The 22883-nt window shown below is 51.6% G+C and overlaps 1 protein-coding gene across 3 annotated transcripts in view; it reads left to right on the plus strand.

The window, feature by feature from the left end:
- ASIC2 (acid sensing ion channel subunit 2) overlaps positions 1 to 21407 on the plus strand; it is a 925293-nt gene extending 903886 nt beyond the window's left edge. For 2 of the 3 annotated variants that reach the window (XM_053657008.1, XM_037128069.2), the window contains exons 4-10: positions 6836 to 6986; positions 9113 to 9169; positions 11009 to 11162; positions 13585 to 13676; positions 16926 to 17005; positions 18532 to 18600; positions 20510 to 21407. In XM_053657008.1, the coding sequence (XP_053512983.1) occupies positions 6836 to 6986; positions 9113 to 9169; positions 11009 to 11162; positions 13585 to 13676; positions 16926 to 17005; positions 18532 to 18600; positions 20510 to 20611 (705 nt within the window). In that variant the 3' untranslated portion in view covers positions 20612 to 21407. The remainder of the gene's footprint in view (positions 1 to 6835; positions 6987 to 9112; positions 9170 to 11008; positions 11163 to 13584; positions 13677 to 16925; positions 17006 to 18531; positions 18601 to 20509) is intronic. The other variant, XM_037128071.2, reaches the window with a different exon arrangement.
- The last annotated feature ends 1476 nt before the right edge of the window (positions 21408 to 22883 follow it).

Genomic DNA, 22883 nt, shown 5'->3' on the forward strand with positions numbered 1-22883 from the left:
TCTGAGCTGAGGCCACACTGGCCTCATCTTGATTTATTTCTCTAAACACATGAAAGGAAGAAAACACGTTCGAGCCAAATATTTAGACCAGATCAATCATCTGAGAGCAGCCCACCCACTTCCCACCTATCGTTTGGGATTGTCATGAGACACATACCGTCAGCACTGAAGACTCTGGGAGAGGTTAGACGCTGTCTGACCAAGACTCCTTATTTTATGGAGCAGATGTGTAAGACTCAGAGGGATTAAGATTTTCTGGCGTTCACGCGGGTGGGGGTTCAAACTCTGTGAGCCTTGGCTTCCCGAGACATGCCTGGGGTCACTGAAGGGCCCAGAAGACTGAGCACAAAATTCTGGGCTCCCGCCTGCACCTGCACCTGCACCCGCAGCAGCTCACCTTTGCTTGTTTGTTATATTGCCATCCATGTCATATTGGATTTGAAGAGTGGAGTGGTGGGAGCAGGGAGTTCTATGGCTTTCGAAAGTTGGCAAATCGCTTTAAAAGGTCAGGGTTTCGGAGTCAAGGGACCTGAAATCAATGTAGCCGGTGACCCAGGGAAATGTGCGTAACCTGATTGAGCCTCCGTTTTCTCATCTGTAAAACTGTGTAACGTTACTGCCGGATGGGGGGTGAAACCTGCTGACTCAAGCACAGGGTTCCCAACATACAGGACCGCCCGTCTGCCCAGAAGCCCCAGCAGCGCTCCTCTCACAACGCTGCCCACCACGTTTCATTCCAGCACGATGGTGGGGAGGAGGTCAAAACTGCTCAGCGCTGGCTTTCTGGCCAATAACATGTGGGTGGATATCCCAGAGCGGAGACTTCAGAGGCAGCGCAAAACAAGTGTGGGCCACAGGTCGTCAGAGCGTCCCTTCGTGTTTCCGGTCACTGGAGTGTGTGTCTGGGTTAGGGCTGCAAAGGCACAGCCAGGCGGCTGTGTTGCTATCACAGCCCTCTGTGAGCTGACCCCTCGACCCCTGGGGGGAGGCGGGAGGTCAGGAATGACTCACAGCGAAACCATGGCTCCTGTGTTTTTAGCATCTGTTATGCACCAGGCATTCTGTGAGATGATTCGTCTTGTTACAGAACAAGGCAGAGAAAAACATCTTAACATTTTAACTTTCGAATTCCTCTAGACCTGCCTTCCCTTGGGAAAACTTGAGACTGTGTTGGTGCTGCTCCTGGCAAGGGTAGCACAGCAGGTGAGGAGAGAAAAAGGAGGAGAGGAACTGGGACTGGGCAGGCGAGGCGGCTTTGCTCTGATGCAGACCCTCCTCCTACTCTTTCTGGCACCTTCCATGTGTTCTAATGCCTCCAGTGGCTTTCTGGGAACTTCAGAGGAGTCTGAGATTCACAACCTGTCCATATGACCTCACAGAGGCTGGAAGATGTCGGTCAAGGCTGGGCTATGTGTACCTCGTGCCCAAAACTCCCAGCCGCCTTCAGAGGCAGCTAGTACCTCAGGGTGACTTTCACAGAGAAAGCAGAGGTCAGAGAGGTTCAGCCACTTGCTCAGGGTTCCCCCCCCCCCAGCAAGTGGCAGAGACAAGATGGAACCCCAAATGGGCCTGACCACAGAGTACCAGCGAGCTCCTCACACAGCTGCTCTCAGCAGACACAGAGCCAGGATTTCAGCCGTGTGGGTAAGTGAGGGAGAGGAGGAAGCCAGGTTTACCAGAACCAAGACCCTGACCTAGGCCAGAGAGGAGCCTGAAGGGGTACCCTCAAGCCTAAAGTGATTTGGTCCAGGTGGGCACCTTCTGTCATCCCTGAAGCAAGAGGACAACTGGCTACTGTAACAAAAGAGCCAGGTGGGCATCAGGTGAGGTAGGTGGGTCTCTCTCCTTGTCTCCCTCCTGCTTTCTCTCTCCTCTTGCCTTTCCTACCCTTTCCAGGAGCAGAATGAATATATTCTTGTGAAGTTTCATCATCCTTTCAGGACACCCCTGTCCCCCCTCCACAGTGACATCCCAGCCAAGGCCACAGGCACAGGCTGCAGACACAGGAAAAGGCCAAGTGAGCTTGGCAAGGTCCTGCGAGAATGTCCTACACCCTTGGATCACTCAGACTGCAGACAGGCCTTAAGCTGCTCTGCTACCTGCAGCGCCACCTGCTGCCCTGCCTCGGGCTCTGTGAGCTGGGATGGGCTGGGGGAACTAGTGGCTGAGGACCAACACAGGACGTCCCCAGGGCAGGGAGGAGCAAACACAAGCTCTTAGCGACAAAATAAAAAGGCTGTAAAGAGAAGCCTCAAGGCACTGAGTGGAGCAAGAAAAGCAAGCACCCCAATATTCACTCACAAAAGTTCTGAGTTCTTTGCTCAGTTCGAAAGTTTAAGCAACTATCCCAAGCCACCTGTCCCACAGCACAGGGAGAAAAACGCAGAAGGGAGGACAAGCAGTCAAGTAAATGCAGGAACATGTATGTGAAGGCTCAATCCTGGGTGGTTCTCCTCTCTCCCTGGGCTGCCCCCCACCCCGCCCCCACAGCTTCATTACACACCAAAGCCTCCCACTTTCCATCTCCGACCCAGACCTCTCTCTCAGCTCAGACTCCGAGATCCAGCTGCCTGGTGTCGTTCTGACCTGGACGTCTTCACTGGCAGGAGCCTGATCCCAATAAACCCAACTCAAAGTAATGTGATACCAGAAAAGGGAGATTTGCTGGCTGTAGAATCAAATTGTAAGGCGAGCAGAGGTGGAGCTAGATTATTTGCTAAATAAATGAAAGGATGGGAAAACATGAAAGAGTTTCTTAGGGGACGGGATGGGAGCCAAGGCTTGGTGAGCACCTACCAGCTTCTGGGCACTTATTTAACCAGAGGAGACTGAGTGCTGGGGATGGGGGCTGGGAAGTCTGCCCCACGCCACACGACCAGCCCATGAAAGAGTGGGATCAAGGCTCTGTCTGTCTCACTGCACTGCTTCTGGTTCTTAAATCGCAATAATATATTTAGAGTCCATGATTAAACATAGGGACTTAAGAGACTTTAAAAGTCACCCCATTCACTACATATTCATTGTCTGAATCTCTCTTTTGCACCCCAGCCAGGTAGCTGGGTAGCTTCTCCTTGAACACCCCTCATGATGGGGATGGGTTCGATCGCCTGTCAGGGCACATACAAGAATCAACAAATGGATGCATAAATAAGTGGAACAACAAACTGATCTCTCTCTCTCTCTCAAATCAATACATTAAAAAATTGTTTAAGATTAAAGAAGGTGATGCGTGTAACGTGCCTACCCCGGTGCCTGCAACATCAGTAACTGCTATCACAGTCTCCACTACCCCTTTTACAAACTGTTCTGGTGTCGGTCTTTCCCTGGAGATGCCTGAAAACAAATCTAATCCGTTTTCCCCGAGACAGCCCTTCAGATATTTGAAGACAGTGCTTCAGGGTCCCCCAAGGGCACTGCTGCCCAGGATAAACCAATACTCCAACCTACTTTTAGACACTCACTGGTAAGCAGGCGTTGATACTGTACACGCTTTGATTTTCCAGCTGCTGTGGCGTGTGAGGCCTCAGAAACGCTGGTGGAATGAATGAGGAGCCAGCCTCAGCAGGGGGCGGTGGTATCTGGATCATGGCTTCTGCCAAGAAAGGAATGTGGTGACCCTGACCAGACCTTGGCTCACCCAACAGAGCTTCACCAGCTACCTACTCGGGCCACCCATGGCGGGACCCTGTTTTAGTAGACGAAAAAGAAATGAACCCCCCCCAAAGTTAGTATACATCATTTCAGATCCCCAGCCTTGCCAAAAGTCAGTTTGTGTGTTTGTATATCCAATACTGAGCCATGTAGGAGACTGAATCCATTCTAATGATTGAAAATCAACCCCCTAATGCTTCCTATTTACAGATGGGGAAACTAAGGTTTAGAAAAGAACAGTGACCTATCCAAATCATGCAGGACTTTTGTGCAAAGGTCTGGTCAACTTCCAAACACCAAAGAAAAATGGGACAGTAAAGCAAAACTGCACGAACAGGGAAGAAGAAAGGAGCCATTAGACAGAAACAAAAGGGACAAGCTCTGAAAAGCCCGCCCTGGTGTGATTCCCCCTCTCTCCCCTCAACTCCCTGTAGTGACGATGCCGGAGAGTGTGACTGACACGAGGTTCGAGTCAGAAATTCCCAGGACCGCGTGCTGGCTCTGCCACTGGCCAGGCGTGTGATCTCGAACAGATGGCCTAATCTTTCCAATACTCAGGTTCCTCATTCATAAAGTGAGAACAGGAACATCTCCCTCAGAGGAGTCCTGTGAGTGTTAAATAAAAGAAGCATGGAGAATCTGAGTTCTCAGTAATGGAGGAATAGCTTTTATCAGACAAAGTCTCCTGGAAACAGTAATTACGCAGAATATTTTAAAACTACTCTTTGATGATATAGAGGCAGGCAGAAACAGGAGGGTTACAGCCCTTGAGGATGGGGGCCTCTGCTCTGGGTGAGGTGCACATTTATTTTTCTGGCCTCTCCCCCCAGGCCACGTCTGGTTCTAAGGGAACACGGGGTTGTGGGGGGGAGCTCCAGCACCAAGCAGCTGTCACTGAGTTAAACAGCCACAAGTTGGAGGTCAGGGTTGCCAGAAAGGTTGAAAAATCAGGAAAAAACAACGGAGGCCAGGAGACAGTGCGACATTTTGAAATGCTGAAACACTTCACAACCTGGGATTCTATATAGACTCAAAACACGTTTCAAAAATAGAGACAAAACTGAGACTATCTGCCATAAATAAACCAAGAGTAAAATACAATACATGCCCATAGCACAAAAATTAGTCAGAAAAGTTCTTCAGCCTGAAGAGAACCAATATCGAGGGGAAATTCAGCACTGGAAGAATGATGAGCAGGAAGGGATGGAATTAGAGCTATATGCAAAGGGGTACAATATTAATTCAAGGTAGGCCACATATTGTAAATCCCAGAGCAACAACCAAGAATAATGATAATACAAATGGGTGTAAACCAAAAGCCAGTAGAGGAGATGAAATGAACTATTAAAACAATATTAAATTAATACAAAAGGAGTCAGGAACAAGATAGCAAAAGATGAAATAGCAGTGAGGACAAATAAGAGACAAAGCAAGACAGGGAGCCTCCGCTCCGTGGTGTGGAGGACCACATTAAATGTTAAGTGGACTAAACCCTCCAATCTTTTCAGATGGAATAAAACAGCAATACTAAAATCAGTTGTTTCCAAGAGATTACCTCAATCATAAATATTCTGATAGATTAAATGTAAAAGAACAAAGAAAGAAAGAATGGGAAAAGATAAACAGTGAGCATAAGATTTATGCTTTTCTATTTCTTGTGCAAGTTCCGTGTTTTTTTTTCAAGGAAATTGTCCATTTCCTCCAAGTTCCTTAATGTACTAACATGAAGTTGTATGTAATAGTCTCCTGTTATTTTTAAATGTCTATGGGATAAGGAGAGATATTCTTTCTTTTCTAATTTTGCTAACTTGTCTTATTCTTTACTTATTTTTATTGATCTCTAATTTAGTTATCCTTGGTCAGAAAAGATATTTCCTACAGGGTTTTTTTTTATTTATTGGGATTTGTTTCACAGTCCAGCAGTTGGTGTATCAAAGCGAATGACCTACGTACACCTAAAGAGTATGTGAATTCCAAAATTATTTGGATAGTGCTTTTTAAAAGGCAATTAGGTCAAGTTGTTTGATAGGGTAGCTCAAATCTTCTAAATTGTTGCTGACCTTCTGTCTCCTGACTCATCAACTGAGAGAGCAGTGTTGACATCTCTACTCTGGGTGTGTCTATTTCTCCTTTTACTTCTGTCAATTTTTGGTTCCTGTATTTTTTAAAGTAACCATTAGGCAATACATCTTTAGAATTTTTATATCCCCTCGATCCTGTGATCAGTGTGAAAACCCCTTTTATCTCATGTAATATCTTTGTTGTGAAGTTTATTTTGTGTAACAGACATTTTGTTGAGCCAAAGAAGCCAGACACAGAAGAGCACAGTGTAAGTTCTCATCTGTGTGAAGTGAGGGGACAGGCAAAGCCAACCAAAGGTGACAGAACCCCTCCCGGCGATTGCCTGGGCGGGTGGGGCGTTGATCGGGAAGGGACAGGAAGAAACTTTCTAGGGGGATTAAAAAATGTCATATCTTGATTGAGGTGGCAGCTACATAGGTGTACACATTTTTCAGAATTTATCAAACTGTGCACTGAAAATGTGTGCATTTTACTGTATTTTTTATTTTTAAAAAAATGTATATGAAGGACTTGGCTTGGGGCTTAACACATAGTGAGTGCTCAACAACCATTAGTTCCCGCATCCTTCACCCTCTCCATCCCCAGCAGGCAAGTACCGTAGTTGTTAGAACATTTTATGGTTATCAGACCTCTGAGAACAAGTGACACGTTTCCCGAGAGTCTGTGCACAGTGTGACACTGGAGATCTGCTCTAGTCAGGGCCAAGGATCCTAAATAACACAGTTTATGCCTAAGGCCACTTCATCCTGAGTCCTCCTCAGTGTTTCATCCTCCAGGTCCTGAGTCCCAAGGAAAAAGGGTGGAACTTAACTGGGTCCTTCCAAGGGATGGGAGATGAGAACGTGTGGAGGTGCTAAGACATGTGGCATGTGTAAAACACTCTGCAAAGATCAGCATTTCTGGAAAGGTTCTGAGAGATGAGACAGGAAAACTAGGGTTAGAGCCAGCTGTTGGAGGCATGTGAGGTCAATGGAGTTTGGATTGTCATGTAGTAGATGCTCAATAATTATTCGTTGATTGCACAAGTGAATGAATGAGCCACTGAATCCATCGAGGCTGAGCCTCCCAGGCTGACTGCTGCCCCTTTCTTCCTTTCTTGCAGCTCACATACCTGCCCCCACCATGGGGTGAGTGCCGATCCTCAGAGATGGGACTCGACTTCTTTCCTGTTTACAGCATCACCGCCTGTAGAATTGACTGTGAGACCCGCTACATCGTGGAGAATTGCAACTGCCGCATGGTCCACATGCCAGGTCAGTGTCAGGGGAGGAGTGGCTGCAGGGCCCCACCAGGGACTACCTGGGACTTTCTTTGCATTTCTCACCCTGATGAGAAACACTTTGCCAACTCCACAAGCATCCAAAGGGGTGCCATTCTGGGAAAACTCTTATTTGGTGCCCAAACATTTAGAGGGCACATAGAAGTATCCATTCTAGCAACCGAGACACCATCCTGGTGTCCAGAAGTGTCCACATGTTTGGAAACCATTCTTCCCAATGTTCAATATGTTGGCCAATTGTTTGCTGTGTCCAGATACCTGGATGCTTGCGATTGTTGCATCCTGATGTGGTGCATGTTCACACATCCAGATGTTTGTTGCTTTCATTTAGATGTTTTCCTTCTTGCATCCAAATGTCCAGCACTCTTCCAAATGAGGCAAAGTCCATCAGCCAGCAAGTAAATGTGTGCATGCAGACTAACAGTGCATGTGGCCATCTCCCAGAGGCAGCCTTGCAGACGGGCTGGGGCTGAGTGGGGCAGGAGGAGTTTGGTGTTGCATCATGGAAGGATGACTGGGGCTGGAGGCAGGCACTTTGGCTTCTAGCTCAGGTTCCTTCACTCACCTGCTGTGAGTCCTGGCCCAAGTTTCTAAACCTCTCTGTTCTCACCTTTACTATCTTTAAAACAGAAACATTAGTTGTTATGAGGATAAAATTAGGCTAGACATAAAAATGCTATGTAAACTGCAAAAGTCAATGGTTATGTTAGCATACGGGAAGAACCAGAAGTCTTGTTGACTGAAGACCTACTACGTTCCAGGAAGTTTGTTATCATATTTAACAGCTACTATCTCATGTTTATAACATGTTTTATTTAAGTATATTTAATAAAATCCTTATATTAAACATTTAGTTCATCCTCAATTGTTTTCTGATATAACCAATGCTGAAATGAACATCTTCACAGCTAAATTTTGAAGTTTTTCATTAGTAATCAGTAATTTATTCGGTAGTCTAAGATTATAATTATTGATCTTTAAAATAACCTCTGAGCTGCCTAGAAGACAGGGCAAAAGGAAAATGTATCAATTAAATTGTTATTGTTGGAAAGAAGGAAGCACAACAGCCCCTCAGCCCTTGAAAAACACAGTGTTTGGGGATGTGGTGAGGGAAGGACTTTATGCCTTGAGTGGCCTGGCTCGGTGGGTTGAGCATCTCCCGGCAAAGCGAAAGGCCACTGACTCGATTCCTGCTCAGGGCACATGCCTGGGTTGGCTCCCAGTTGGGGCATGTGTGAGAGGCAACCAATCGAATTTTCTCTTGAGAAAATTTTTCTCTCACACATCAATGTTTCTCTCCCTTTCTTTCTTTCTCCCTCCTCTCCTCTCTCTCTGAAAATAAATAAACAAAGTATTTTTTAGAAATAAAAGACAAGACATCTTGGCAAACTTTCACTTTAGCACTTGGTAAAAGAAAACGGACTAGGTCCTGCTTCCCACAAAGACATGCCAGAAATGACAGCTGAACAAGGGTTCGTGTTACCCTTCCAGTGCCCGACCTGGGTCACCTGCCAGGGAGGTTTCCCTCACGGAACCTGAGCGAACAGCAAGCAGTGGAAAGTCCCATGATTCCACCCACGACACTGTGACCGGCCTCTCACTTACTAACATGGAATTCAGGGCACAGCGAAGAGCAACGTACAAAGCAGCCCTTCTCACACACAGCACTGTGGTATGGTAGAAAGAGCCCCCACCTCAGGCACACGCTGACCTGGGTTCAAAGCCCAGCTCCCTCACGGCCACTCAGGTGTCCTGGGAGAGCAAGATACAGTATTTCCTACTTCAGAGGGTGCCCCTGTGATGACCCCCGCCCATGGCTCAATGGGTGCTTTCTACCTCCACCCACTTCCAGCTATTGGGGTTTTCTCACCCATCACCAGCACAGCAATCTGTGAAGGTCCTGTTACCACCGGCCCAAGGTCACCAAGCAGATGAGGACCCCCCGCCCCACGCCCCCAGGCTGCCCTGGTAAAGGGCTCCCTTCCAACTCTCCACTGGCCGACTGTTGTCCCTGCCTGTAAGGAGATGCGCTCCCTTCCCACAGCCCCGGAGGGGAGGGGTTGCTGCCTGAGTACCGCTCCCTGTGTTTCTCCTTTGCAGGGGACGCGCCTTTCTGTACCCCTGAGCAGCACAAGGAGTGCGCAGAGCCTGCTCTCGGTCAGTACTGGGGACACGTGGAGTGACGGGGGGCCTGAGATGGACATCTTCTGGGTGTGGGAGAGAGATTGGGCGGGAGGGGGACCAGTCGAGGGTGGGGGGAAGAGGCTGGACGGAGTGGCGTGGCTGCAGGAGAGGGAGGTGGAGAGCAGGGTAGGGAAGGAGCCGATGCAGTGGATGAGGGCTGGAAAGGGCGCAGAGAGGTGCAGCGAGAGGAGTGGGTTTCAATGAGGAGCTGGACAGTATCTCCCCTAACACACCCTGGGGGTTCACATAGGGAGGCCAAGGTTATTCCAAAGCAGTTGAGCCCAGGAAAGTGGAGGAAAGGAAAGAGGTAAGGCCCACTGTGTGTGCATTCCACATGTGCAAATGGAAGGCACTGAGCACTCCCCCTCCTCCTTCTTGGTGTTTTGGGGTTGGAATAACTCAGCTGGTTCCCTCCACCACCACCCTCCCTGCCCCGCCCAAAACCAGGTGATAGAGAGCTACAACCAACAAGCTACACCCCTAAAGCTAGACCTGCTCCACATGCCTGCCTCTCTCCAGGTGTGGGAAATGCTTTACAATCGAGACAAGCAGAGAGAACTCTTAAATCATACAAACTCAAATTCTTTTTTTTAAGATGTTATTTTTTTTATTTTTAGACAGAGGGGAAGGATGGAGAAAGAGAAGGAGAGAAACGTCAATGTGTAGTTAGTTGCCTCTCAAGCACCCCCTATTGGGGGCCTGGCCCGCAACCCATGCATGTGCCCTGACTGGGAATTGAACTGGTGACCCTTTGGTTTGCAAGCCCACATTAATCTATTGAGCTACACCAGCCAGGGCCATACAGACTCGAATTTTAGGCGGGGGGGGGGGGGGCCGGACAACTCTGCAATCACATATCCATGAGGACCAGTGGGGGAAAAGCCTGGCTGAGAGGACGGGAAGTGGCTTTCAATGTGGGTGAAGTCCCTCCTTGGAGTGAAGACTCCACAAAACCACGGTATCCAGAAACACTGAGGTACACAGAGGAAGGAGGGAGGGAGGGAAATGGTGTCTTCAACCACCTACGAGGAAGAAGGGAGGAGAGGGAGATCCAGGTGCAGGGAGTTTGCCTCTAAGGAGAAGAATTGTGAATCTGCCCTGGCTGGTGCAGCTCAGTGGATTGAGTGTCGGCAAATCTATGGGTCACTGGTGTGATCCCCAGTCAGGGCACATGCCTGGGTTGCAGACCAGGTCCCCAGTGGGGCGGGGAGCATGAGAGGCAACCACACACTGATGTTTCTCTTCCTCTCTTTCTCCCTCCCTTCCCCTCTCTCTAAAAATAAATAAAGTCTTATAAAAATTAATTGTGAACCTTTGCCTGTGTCCTAACCCAGGGGGAGCAGGAGGTGGGCGCTGGCCAGGAGGGAGCCCCAGAGGCAATTCTGCAGAGCCCTGGGTGTCAGATGCAATGGTCTCCCACAAGTGCCTGTGACAGCCTTGTGCGTGAGAACGCTGAGGCCAGGGATGGAGAGGAAGGCCCTGGGTAGTTGAAGGGGCCTGGATGACATCACAGCCTATTCTCCAAAAGTGGTGCTTTTCAACAGTCTTTAAAGGGCAACAAAACAAAAGAAGCGGAAGGAAACAAGACCAACTGAGAGTAACCTAGAAAGAGTGGGCACTTTTTTTTTATAAGCTCTCATACCCTCAACCTGAAGCAAAAGCCAGGCATCTCTCTCTCCTAATCCCCCCACCCCTCACTCACCCCGAGGGCACCTCTTCCCTGCTCCCCTCTCTGCTGCTGGGCAGGCCACTCTGCGCCCAGGGATCCCAGTCCCCACACCTGGCTGAGCCCCACCTCCCTCTCCTCTGCAGGTCTGCTGGCAGAAAAGGACAGTAATTACTGTCTCTGCAGGACACCCTGCAACCTGACCCGCTACAACAAAGAGCTCTCCATGGTGAAGATCCCCAGCAAGACCTCAGCCAAGTACCTCGAGAAGAAATTTAACAAATCAGAAAAATATATCTCGTAAGCTCAGGGAACACGTGGGGAGTAGGGAGGGGCATACGGATCAGGAGGAAATTGGGGGGCAATTGAGGGAGAAGGCAAAGGGCAAAGGTACGCAGTTAGTTTCACTTGGCAGACTTTAACTGGGCACCTACTATGTGCTGGGCACTATGCTCAGCTCTCAGAATATGAAAACAAAGAGGACTAAGATACAGCCCCTGCCTTTAAGGAGCTTATAGTTTTGTGGGGTGACAAGTGTACAACTGAATGCTACCCAGGCTGAACAGGCAATAAGGACATGGGAAGATGGATGGCTGCACCTTGCATGAGGACGTGGTCAAGGAAAGCATCAGAATTTTTTTTAATAACGCAAAGGAGTTTTCCAGGCAGGACTTGCACATTCTGTTCCCTCCCCCAAGAATGCTTTTCCTCTCACTCTTCCCCTAACCAGTCCTTCATTATGCAGGTCCTCATTTAAATGCCATCTCCTCTGACTGCTAAATTAGACCCCCTCCCATTATTTTTTCCCAAAGCACTCATGTCTTTCTTTATAACACTCATGCGCTATGTCATTCTACATTCATGTGTGTGTGTGTGTGTGTGTGTGTGTGTGTGTGTGTGTGTGTGTGTACCACCTGCCTGACTCACTAGATTGAGAGCTCCCTGAAGGCAGGAACCTTTCTTTTTGGTTCTCTGCTATGGAATGTCTGGCACAGGCCTGATGCTCAAAACATACCTTTTAACAGAATAAACGAATGAAAGACATGGGAGAAGAGGGCAGCCCAGGCAGGAGCTCCACAGAGGGATCAGTGCAGGACAGACAGAAGAACTGCAAGCAAAAGCTGGACCCAGTGGCTGGGTCTGAGCAACAGGGTCCCAGCTGGGTGTGAGGCAGGGGTTCAGGGGCGAGCAGGAAGTGGATTTCATCCTAAAAAAAATAGGGAGCCACGCCAGAGCTGCAGGTAGATGAGTGGCAGGCTCAAGTTTGTATTTTAGATCTCTGCTCTTCAACAGAACTTTCTGTGATTCTACAGAAATGTTCTATATCTGTGGTGTTTAACATGGTAACCCCCGGCCACACACAGCTACTGAGCATTTTAAAAGTAGCTTAAGCAACTCGGGAACTCAATTGTAATTTTATTTAATTTGAATTAGTTTAGCAGTTTTAGAAAGACCCTTTGGGAAGCAGTTTAGAGGACCGATGAAGCCAAATGGGAAGAAGGGAACCTGTTAGGAGTAGTTGCCATAAACCAGGCAAGAGATGGGGGCACTTGGAATGGCACCTCGGAGAGTCCTGCAGGGAGAGAGGGGGTCTGCTCCCGTCTCCCCAGCCACCCCCTCCTGCCAACACAGCCGCCAAAGCCCAGCCTGGGGCTAGAGTCTACACACCCGACTGCTTGTGTTCAGTGGGGTGAGGGTGGAGGCATTGAGGGCATCGTCAGCCACAGTGAAGGAGCTGGATGGCAGCAGGTGCCAGGTCCTGCCGCTTAGCAGGCATTTGCCGGCAGCAATGACCCCCCCTGCCGAGATGTGTCTCATTAACACAGCTGCCTAAAGGAACAAAAGGGAACCCAAGTGCTTCTGCCAGAACCCCAAGCCCAGCCAGACATAGGTTTCCACCCTAAAATGCCACTCTGGTTCTGGCAGCTGACTTGGCAATGCCAGGGCGCAGCCCCCTGCTAGCAGAAGCTTGTTGTCAAGGCCAGCAGGAACTCCGGGGACTGTCAGGAGTGGGTGAGGGAGGTCACCTGGGGCAGACAAGCCTCACCAAGAGCTGAGTGAGATCTTGTTATCTAATGAATCTCGTGAACAAAATTAAATGACGAACAAAATAGAGACGGAGGCATGGATGCGTGGAGCAGACCAACAGCTGTTAGGGGCAGGGAGGAGTGATTGGCTTTGGAGAGCCCTGGGCGTGGGTGGAGGTGGGCTAAGAGGGGACTCATGGGGACTCGGGGACTTTGCTTTGGGCAATGGGCACATGACGCAGTGTCCAGAGGTTGTCTTTTGAGTTGTACACTTAAAACCTGTATGGTGCTGTGGACCGATATCACCCCAATAAACTCAACCTAAAAAATCCAAATAAATAAGTAAAAGAGACTCCTGAGCTCCCCTGCAGGTAAGGACCAGGCAGACCCTTTGGAGGCCCAAGAAACTGCGGGGCAGGCAGACTCCTGCGCAGTGCACAGAGAGTGGGGGGAGAGGACTTGGGGCCAAGGGAGCCGCTGCTGCATGTCTCCCGTCCCGTGAGGGGCACTGGGCTGGGAGTCCGGACTCCTGGTTTCGAGTCCCTGCTCTGCCACTAATCAGCTCACACTTGGAGCCAGTCGTCTCACTTCCCGGGGCCTCAGTTTCTCCACCTGGCCCAGGGAACACTGTGTTAGATGGCCCCTGTGGATGCTGTGGTTCTACCCATGTGTGGTACTGAACATTCCCTCTGCAGAGAGAACATCCTCGTGCTGGATATATTTTTTGAGGCTCTCAATTACGAGACAATTGAACAAAAGAAGGCGTATGAAGTTGCTGCCTTACTTGGTAAGTTGGAGTGTCCGCTGCACAAATGTCCACATCTCACGGGAGGTGAGAGAGAGTAGGCACGGCGGGTGGCCGGCAGGCAGGCAGGTGGAGATATAGGAGCCTCCGATGAGTCTGGCCTTTATGCTCACTGACCGTTCCCTCTATCCTTGCCCTACTCCTGTCCCAGAATGGGAAGAACTTCAGTGGGGTGCAGGTGTTAGGCCAGTTCATGCTGCAGTCTCTGCCTCAGTTTCCCTATCAACACACAGAGGCAGGTGGGCTGAAGGACTGAAGGGCCTTTCCAGAGCTGCCCTGTTAGAGTCCATGGTCTTCTGCCCCCAGGGTGGAGTCAGGGCCTTGGGGCTGTGGCAGGAACAGAGAGCCATCAGGCCCAGGGAAGGCTGAGCTGTGGCTGGTCCCCAGTGGAGCCCCCTCCTGGAAAGCAACGTTGCTACATTGAGAAGACTTGGTGACCTCTCTTGTCCCCAGATATCTATAAACCTGACTGCCCCCCTAGTCCCGGTCCCATAGGCACATAATGGAGGCAGGAAGTTCATTTTGACCCTGCCCCAGCTCAACACAAAATTCACAAGATGCCCGAGGAGGGACAGTTGGAAGACCTGCCCCTTGCCCTCCTCCCAACTCCCACCCACTCCCAGGAAAGGATCTGCAAAGAAGTGTAGCTGCTGTTGCCTCTGGGAGCTGAACCAGGTGAGAATGGTGAGGAGGCGGCAGGGAACAGGCACCTTCTACCTGCAAGTATAAAGGAAAGACCAGCTATAGAATGTCGGCAAGTGGCTTCTCCTCACTGGCCCTCAGCTCACTCATCTGCAAAATGGGTCTAATAAAACCTGCTTTGTGTGTTGGTTGTGGCAGTTAAATGTGATAAAGCCCCAGCTCCCAGAAGGTCCACGAATAGTCATTTCTGGTACCAGGACAGTCTCCACGCCAGAGGCCCAGGACCCAGCTGGTGTTTCAAGGCACCATCTGGGCCTTCCTGCACCTCCTACTGGAGGCTGGGGGCTGGGCCACAGCTGGGTGCCAGCTAGGTTAAGGTGGCTGTCACTCAGGCCTCTGGGGCCCTTGTGGCCAAAAGGGACAAAACTTAGGCACTTGTGCCCTGGGCCCAAGGTAGTGGCCATGCACTGGAAAAGCAGGCCTCTCACCTGCTCTTGCCACCTTTATTTCCTGGAGAGGACTCAGGACATCCCTCCTCCCTCCTGTCGCCCCACTCCCCACATGAGCTCACAGTCACACTCATACACACACGCGTGCACAGAGCAGGGAGGGCCTGGGCTCTGAATCTGTCAGGAGGGACGGCTCTCCAGCGTCTCGCTGCCGCCCAGAATAGCCCGCTCGGAAAAGCACGCTGCCATCTGTGGCCTCGTGACAAGAGGCACTTGTGAACCCTCAGCCACCGGTCCCAGCCACACCCTGCTCTCACTGCCACATGGCCCACACCCTCCCTCAGTGCACACACACCCCGACGCCACACACACACCACAATAAGCCACACACACGAGTGAGCACCTGCACAGACCCGCCTGCACACGCACTGCATGCCTGCAGACTCACACACTCTTCATGTTCAACCACCCCTTCACACAAACACACTCACACCCACGCAAGCTCCCTCATGCTACACACACACAGACACACTGTGCCCACCTCCACAAAGCACACGCACACACATATGCTGTGCACCGGCCCCACACATAAAGAACCACCCACATAAAGCCATCAATAGCCAGATGCACTGCCTATTTCTACACAGACAGTGCACACACACAGCACCCAGGCACATACCCACACTCAGGCACACTTCATGCACATACAAACACACTCACACCTGACATGTACACACATAAGTGCACACTCCCCAGTAAACCTCCACTGAGGACACTGGAGTGAGCAGAGGGAAGACAGGAATGAAGGGAGCCTTTCTGAGCCCAGGACCAAGTCCCGCCAGGAAGAACCCCTCCCTATGACCTCGGCTTGTTCAGGAGGGGGTTGTGGGCTGCTCCCAGTTATCATCAGGGTAGAAGTGGGCAGAGGCACCCATCAGAAAGTTCTCAGACCAAGAGGTCAGCCCCGAATCTCCAGGAGGACTGCAGCCCACCTCCACCCGCACCCCCCATTCCCAGCACTCTCCCCAGCCCAGTCACACAGCTGGAAAGGACTTTGTGGCCCAAGGCCTCCAGCCCCCCTCTCAACGACCTCCACCATTTAGGGTCCTTTGAGGCAAAGCTACTGAGAGGTCAGGACTTATCAAAGCCACACAGCAAACTGGTGGCTACTCCAAGCCTGGATCCCCAAGAACAGTAGGGCAAAAGCCTAGGGCTTCTGGGGGATCACTACCCCTTGGAGAATCGGACAGTAGCTTCTCAAATATGAGCTCTTCCACTACAAATGCCCAGGTGCACATACACGGTGCTTTCCCTCCGATTCAGGAGGTCTCCGAGCATCTGAAGCTCCCACAGGAGAGTGGCTTTCAAACTTGGTGGGCCCAAGGACCACCTGGGGAACTTATAAATCCTAACTTCCAGACCTCCACCCCAGAGATTCTGGTTTTGTAGGCCCAGGGTAGGTCTAGGCATCCATACTGATGACAAGTCTCCCAGAGGTTGGATGCAGGGGGATCTGAAGACCAGTCTGGAATAACTTGGGTCAAGGGGGCCTATCCACCCCAGGGTGAGAACCTCTGCTCTAGAAAGAGACCAAAAGAGTATTTACTTTCCGGTAAGGGAGATAGGAGCTGCTGGCAATGGCCTCATCCCAAGTGGGAATGGCACCCCAAGGTGGCCCCCAAGGCCGTGTCATGATTGAAAGTAAGTGGAAGCCTCTTATGACACTGCTCTAGACACCCAAGACACCTGACAGGTGTGCCTCAGGCTAGACTGTTCCCTTGACCAGGGCAAGGACCACACATGTCTTATCTCTAGTTCCAGCCAGAGCCAAAACAAGGCCCAGTCAGTGTGGTTTCAAATATAATTGGCAACCCTGTTAACCTATGAGGTCTATTCTAGAAGCCTCCATTAAGCATTCAGGTTGGCTCCCATCCTCACTGGGTGCTGCAGACCATCAGCTCTCAGAGCTGTGTGCTCAGGGAGGGACTTGTCAAAGGCCTGGCCTTTCCATTACAAGCCCAGGCTCCCCTTGGAGGGGAGCCATTTAGAAGGTCTGGTTTCTGAGTTCTTGGTCTGTTTGCCCCTTCCTAGTTGTGTTATGAGTAAAGCCAAACCTTTGGTCTTTTCTGTCTCTCTCCAGGTGATATTGGTGGCCAGATGGGGTTGTTTATTGGTGCTAGTATCCTCACAATACTAGAGCTCTTTGATTATATTTATGAGGTAAGACTTGGGATTACTCATGGGGAAATGACCATGTGCGGGTCCCTCATCCTACCTCACCATCCAGAATCAAAGCCTGGGGGAGAAGACAGCTTCTGTCCGCCAGAGCCTGCTCTCTCCTCCCTGTCCATCAATATCGTCTCTCACCACGTCCTAGGCATGGGGAAGGGATGGATGCAAGGGGGACGAAGCCATGGTCCTACAGGGGGAAAAGCAGTGGGCTGTCTACACCAGCACGGAGGGAGGAGAAGCGACGAGGAGGAGAGGAGACTGGCCTGAAGCCAGCTCTGAGCCCCTCCCATGGCAAGCCTGGACGTGGCAACTCACACATGGGAGTGTCTGTGCCCACACTTTCATAATGCATGCACACATTCACACCACACACACACTTGTACCACACTCACACATACTACTCATATAAATGCACATAACATATGTACATGAATATACCACACACACACACACACACACACACACACACACCTGCCCTCTGGGTGGCCGGTCACCTGAGTGGTACCTTTGTGTTCAAGGCAGATTGAGGTGAGGGGCATTTCCCAGCAAGCTTTCTCAGTCCTGAGAAGAGCAAGGGTGCACCTGCTGCTTCTGGCTGCCAACAGTCTGAGGAGATGTCTCCCTTAAGGGGCAGCCAGGATGAAGCTCCTGGAAGCTTCTCAGTGAGGGCAGCTTCTAGGATTGGGAGCACCTGGGGCTTGTCAGCCTTCCTGCCCATATCTCCCCAGACCCAGCTACTCCAGGGGCTCCAGAAGGCCTTGGGCATGCCCAGGCCTGCACAGGCCCAGGACCACTGAGTCTCGGCCCAGCAAACAGGGCCCATGAGCAGGGTCTGCCTCCCAGAGAGGGCTGGCGATGGCCAGAGTTTGCTCACTGTGGGGCTGGAGGGCCCCTTTCTCCCTGGAGTCCCATACCCTGCCTCTCAGCATGGTGACCTTGTTCCCCAAACCCAAACCATGTCCCATGGCCAGATTTTATTCTGTTTCTTTTGTTAGTGTTTGTGAGAAGCTGTACAAAGTTAGGGAAGTCGAATAGCACTAGGTAACATATTTAACCACTACCCTTTACTGCTAACAATAAAATGTTCCAACCTCAAGCCCTGATCTTGTGAACTATGACATTGACAGGCCCGGAAAGTTATTAGCAATCTTGTCCCCCGGGCCCAGCCTCAGAAAGGCTGCTCCCAGGCTGCTCCTGAGGGCAGGCAGGGGCCCAGCCATGCCAACACAAACCACTTATCCACACTCCCCAGCCACCGGGGAAGGCGGTCCACACTGCAAGACGAGGCCCTCCTTCCAAGCCCAAGCTCTGGCACCATAATCCCAATGCAGCCCAAAGATCAGGCAGGGGCTCCTACGGCTGGCTGCCAGGCGGGACCCCTGCCACAGTTCATCCAGCCACAGCCCAGGTTACTGTCACTGCTATGGTTCCCCAGCTGAGCCAGACGAAGAGAGGTCTCGCTGTCTTTTCACCATCCCCTCAGCCTGACCCCTTGCTCCCTGCCTTTCTTGCAGCTGATCAAAGAGAAGCTATTAGACCTACTTGGCAAAGAGGAGGATGAAGGGAGCCACGACGAGAATGTGGTAAGAGCAGCTTGTGGGCTGTAGGTCGATTTGCCTCTCTGGTTTGTACAGACGACAGGAAAGCAGATACTGGGGCCAGAGCAGGAGGGGCATGCCTCGGCATCCACCTTCCCATGGATGTGCCACCCTGTCAGCTCCCAGACCCAAGACTTTACTTTGGGCCTCTCTCTGAGACTGGTCCCAAAGCCTGACAGTAAGGTATGGATGCAGTGGATACCAGGAGATGCTTCCAAGGATTGGTCCTGCTTGGCCCAGTCCAGCTTCTCCCAGGCCAGGAGGCCACTCCCATTTTATGGCTGTGGGAGAACCAGAGATGCTCAGTGTAGATCTGTTCCTTTATTCCCTGGGGTGGCAAACTGTGAGCAGGGAGCTCCCTGGTGCTCTACTCCATTTGAGGGAGACACAGGGTGCGGGGCCCTGTGATGCCTGGAGCAGCAGAACCCCCATCACCACTGACTGCCACCGTACTCCTGCACACGGTCAGAGGCGCACTACGTACCTCAAGAGCACCAGGTCATTTCAGCCATGCGGTCACCAAAGAGAGAGGTCTATTTTTATCTCCATTTTATACTTGAGGCAGTTGGGGTCCAGAGGCCAGGTCACACTGCTGGTGACATCGGAACTGGACACAGAGCTCCCCTAACCGCTGTTCTGCTCTACCTCGCTCTCCCGGAGCCGGAGGGGTAGCCCTCACACGGCTGTCCATCTCCTCCCCAGACCCAGTCACTCCTGGGCTCTGCCCTCGGCTATCGGGTGCAGGTGTCCCTGGCTCCCGGTTCTGCTCCAGACACCACTGCCCTTCCCATCACCCAGGCCTGACATCTCACACTGATTCTCTCAGGCTCCTGCAGCCTCTGTGAGCAGAGACTGCTACTGTTGAGAAGGGGCAGAGTGGGAGGGGCCCAGGCTCTGGACTGAGCTGAGCATGGGTCCCAGGTCCCCGCTTCTTAGCTGTGTGCCTGGGGACAACTACTATCTCCCTGAGCATCTGCCTCATCACAGTGAGGGCTGACATTCAGATGAAGTGAGACCCGCCTGTAAAGACATCAGCATTGCCTGGTTTCAAATATAATTGAAATATATTTCAAATATAACTAAACAGTAGTTCAGGCTCAGCAAGTGCAGGCTCCTTCCCCAACCCTACCTTCTCTCCTGCCTTCAGAAGGTCTCAGTCATAGGTTCCCCCTCCACACCTGCCCTCTCCCCCAGTATCGTCCTCATCAAATCTCTCCAAAGTCTTGACACAGCCTCCCAGTCTGTCCACTCCCATCCCTCCCAGCCTCCCCCACTGCAGCAGCCCAGGACAGCCTAGGAACCTCCTCAGAGGCACAGCCATCTCAGCCACACCCTGCTCGGAGATGCAGGATGATGTTTCCCTGTGGCCAGGCTAAGCCCAAAGGTCCTTTGGGCAGCTGTGACCAGCTCTGGTTCTGGCTGCTGAAGGCCTCCGCCCTTGCAGCTTGGTCTCAGCAACGGCACCCCCTGCCCCAGGCCTAGCCACAGGCTACCCCTCCTCACCCCAGGTAGGTCCCAAGGGGGCCCCCTGAGGACAAGGATAGGATGGGCTATCCAGTCCCAGTAAAGCTAGACATCACTCAGATGTAGCTTCCAGTGGTACATCAGGGGACCTCTGGGAGAACAGGTCAAGTCAGCTGCTAAACCCCATCACCAGAGAGCCCTTTCCTGCCCAGGATGAGGAGCACCTGGGTGGGAAAAGGTGCGCATTCTGAAGGCAGGTGGCCTGTTCAGCCTCAGGCCTGAGATGGCAAACCACGGGGTGCATGGGGTGTCTGAGGCAGGAGCAGCGGTGCCCTGGGGGAGCCCACAGGGGAGGAGCAGGGTCCCTGAGGCTGCCAGGGGCACCTGATGAATTTTTTAATATAAACACCCACCTTCTTCTCCCCTCCAGAGCACTTGTGAGACGATGCCAAACCACTCCGAAACCATCAGCCACACTGTGAACGTGCCCCTGCAGACAGCCTTGGGGACCCTGGAGGAGATTGCCTGCTGACAGCCCTCGGACCGCCAGCACACCACAGACAGACCTTGAGGCCCAAGACCCGGGACAGGAGACCACGGGCGGGATGGCCCCTGATGACAGAAAGAAGCAAGAGCCCCTATGCACACGTAGCAAACTCTCTGCCAAAACCTCGCTATGGCCCTGTCTGATGCGACGCCTCCTCGGCCCCCGCCGTGCGTCCCCCGTAGGAGAAATGAGTCACACTCGGGAACCGTCACGAACCAACCTGCCATCACACCTCACTGCCAGATGTATAAAGCACCTGCATGCCCAGACCTCTCACGGCGCCGCCACCACGTCTGCCTCTGTACAAGACAGCCCTCCATGTGTGGCCTCCCACGGCCACTCTGCAGCTGTGTGGAAGGGCTGGGTCCCAGCCCCAGAGTCACCAAGAGACCTCGCTGGAATCACAGCCGCACAGTCGAAGGGGAGACCGCAGAACTGTTGACTACGTCAGGTCCTTGTGTAGTTTGTGAAGGTTCTCAACCTGCCCACACAGCCCCCTGCCCACCCCGAGCTGGCCCATGGGGCGCCTGGGGCCACCCTCTCCCGTCCCAGCGCCCGTGGTGGCCTGGGTGGCTCCAGCACTCATTCACGGTGCCCACATCGTCCTGCCTCCCTGTGACATGGCTTGTACGGTCCGACTCTGTTTCTTTGGGGGGCTTTTATTGTCTGTCAGAGATCCGTTTCGTTTCCTGATGTTTGGGTTTGATGTTCTGAGGTTTGGTTGGTTTTTCCATCTCCCCGGCATTTATTTATTCGTGCTTCCACTCATGGTCACATTAAAAGCTGGTCTTGTGGAAGCGGCTGGGTGTTCTGCCTCCCCACACCTGCACACCTCTCTCCCCAAGGGCTTCAGAAAAAGCCAGACCACTCAGGTCAAAAAAACACAGATTATACAAAGTTTTATGCAACAACACTCACCTTTACAAAATGTGCACACGCTATAGTCTATTCTCAATCTGTATAAACTATTGATCGCAGCCTTGTAAATGACTTCATGACCCATTGACAGGTTGCAGTCCACAGTCCGAATGACACTGCCCAGACCATGGTCTGAAAAAGGGGAGGTAGAGACCTGCCCAGACCTGAAAACCAGAAAGGAGGCCTTCACACCCCTCTGCTCTTCCATCTGTGTCCTGACTCCTCCTGACCCCTTCAGTGAACTTGGGCTGGATACAGGCCCCTGCGTGGCCTCCCTCTCACACACCACAGCTTCAGCACCCTCTCTGCATCTCCCTCCTTCACCCTGTCAAACAGACCAGCTTGTCCCTGCAGGGGTCACATTTGCATTCTGCCTTGCTCCCCATGACACCTGAGAAGATGTCCAGATGGAAAAGGAAGTGGGAGGTGCCTTTGGGGGTGGGGGGACCTGCTTTTTCAAGCTCCTCTGTGGCAAAAGAGAGTTTGCTGTTCAGGCAGAATCAGGCAGATTCCTCAAGGCACCGTGCTAATTCCATAGGGACAGATTTTCCCCCCATCACTCCCAACTCAGAGTCTCCCCTAAAGCTGGGAAGACAGGTTACTTGTGGTTTGTGCCTTCCACCCATGCACAGATGCACAGAGGCACTGGCTAGACCAGAGGTCTGAGGTTCTGACCTCTCTCTCTCTCTCTCTCCCTCCCTCTCTCTCTCCTACCTAACCCGCTAAAACAAGGGAGAGGTATATCCTCAATGTGACTAGTTGAAAAGAGCCCCACATCAAGAATTAGGAGTCCAGTCCCATGACTTCATCTCTCAGGAGCTGCCTGGCAATGGATGAGACCCTACACCTTTTGGGCTCAATTCCTTTAGTGTGAGAATAAAGATAATACAACGCCTTACCTATGTCTTCACAGATGACCTCTAGAAGTCCCTTCAGGCTCAGGGTGCTATGACAGCACTCCTCCACTGCCCAGTGGGACAAGTCAAACCAGCCACACTCATGTACAATCGATGGCTGGGAGGTGGCAACACCAGGGACAACCAGGAGGCAGTTTGGACCAAAGTCCCTGTGATGTCTCCTCTCAGCTGAGGTTGCCCTAGCCTGTTGGCAAATCTGAGTTCAAATTCTTAAAAACAATGAAAAGTTGCAGGAAGGAGCACTGTTCTCATTTCCTATTGCCTCCCCATAACAAATTATGACAGATTTACTGGCTTCAAACAACACATCTACTCACATATTATCTTATAATACTGGAGGCCAGACATCTGGCACCAGTCTCCCTGGGCTAACATCAATGAGTCAGGAGGGCTGGGTCCCTCCCGACAGCTCTAAGGGAGGC

This window comes from Artibeus jamaicensis, unplaced genomic scaffold (assembly GCF_021234435.1).
Source record: "Artibeus jamaicensis isolate MK-2021 breed Jamaican fruit bat unplaced genomic scaffold, CSHL_Jam_final contig_1998, whole genome shotgun sequence".
Lineage (NCBI taxonomy): Eukaryota > Metazoa > Chordata > Mammalia > Chiroptera > Phyllostomidae > Artibeus > Artibeus jamaicensis.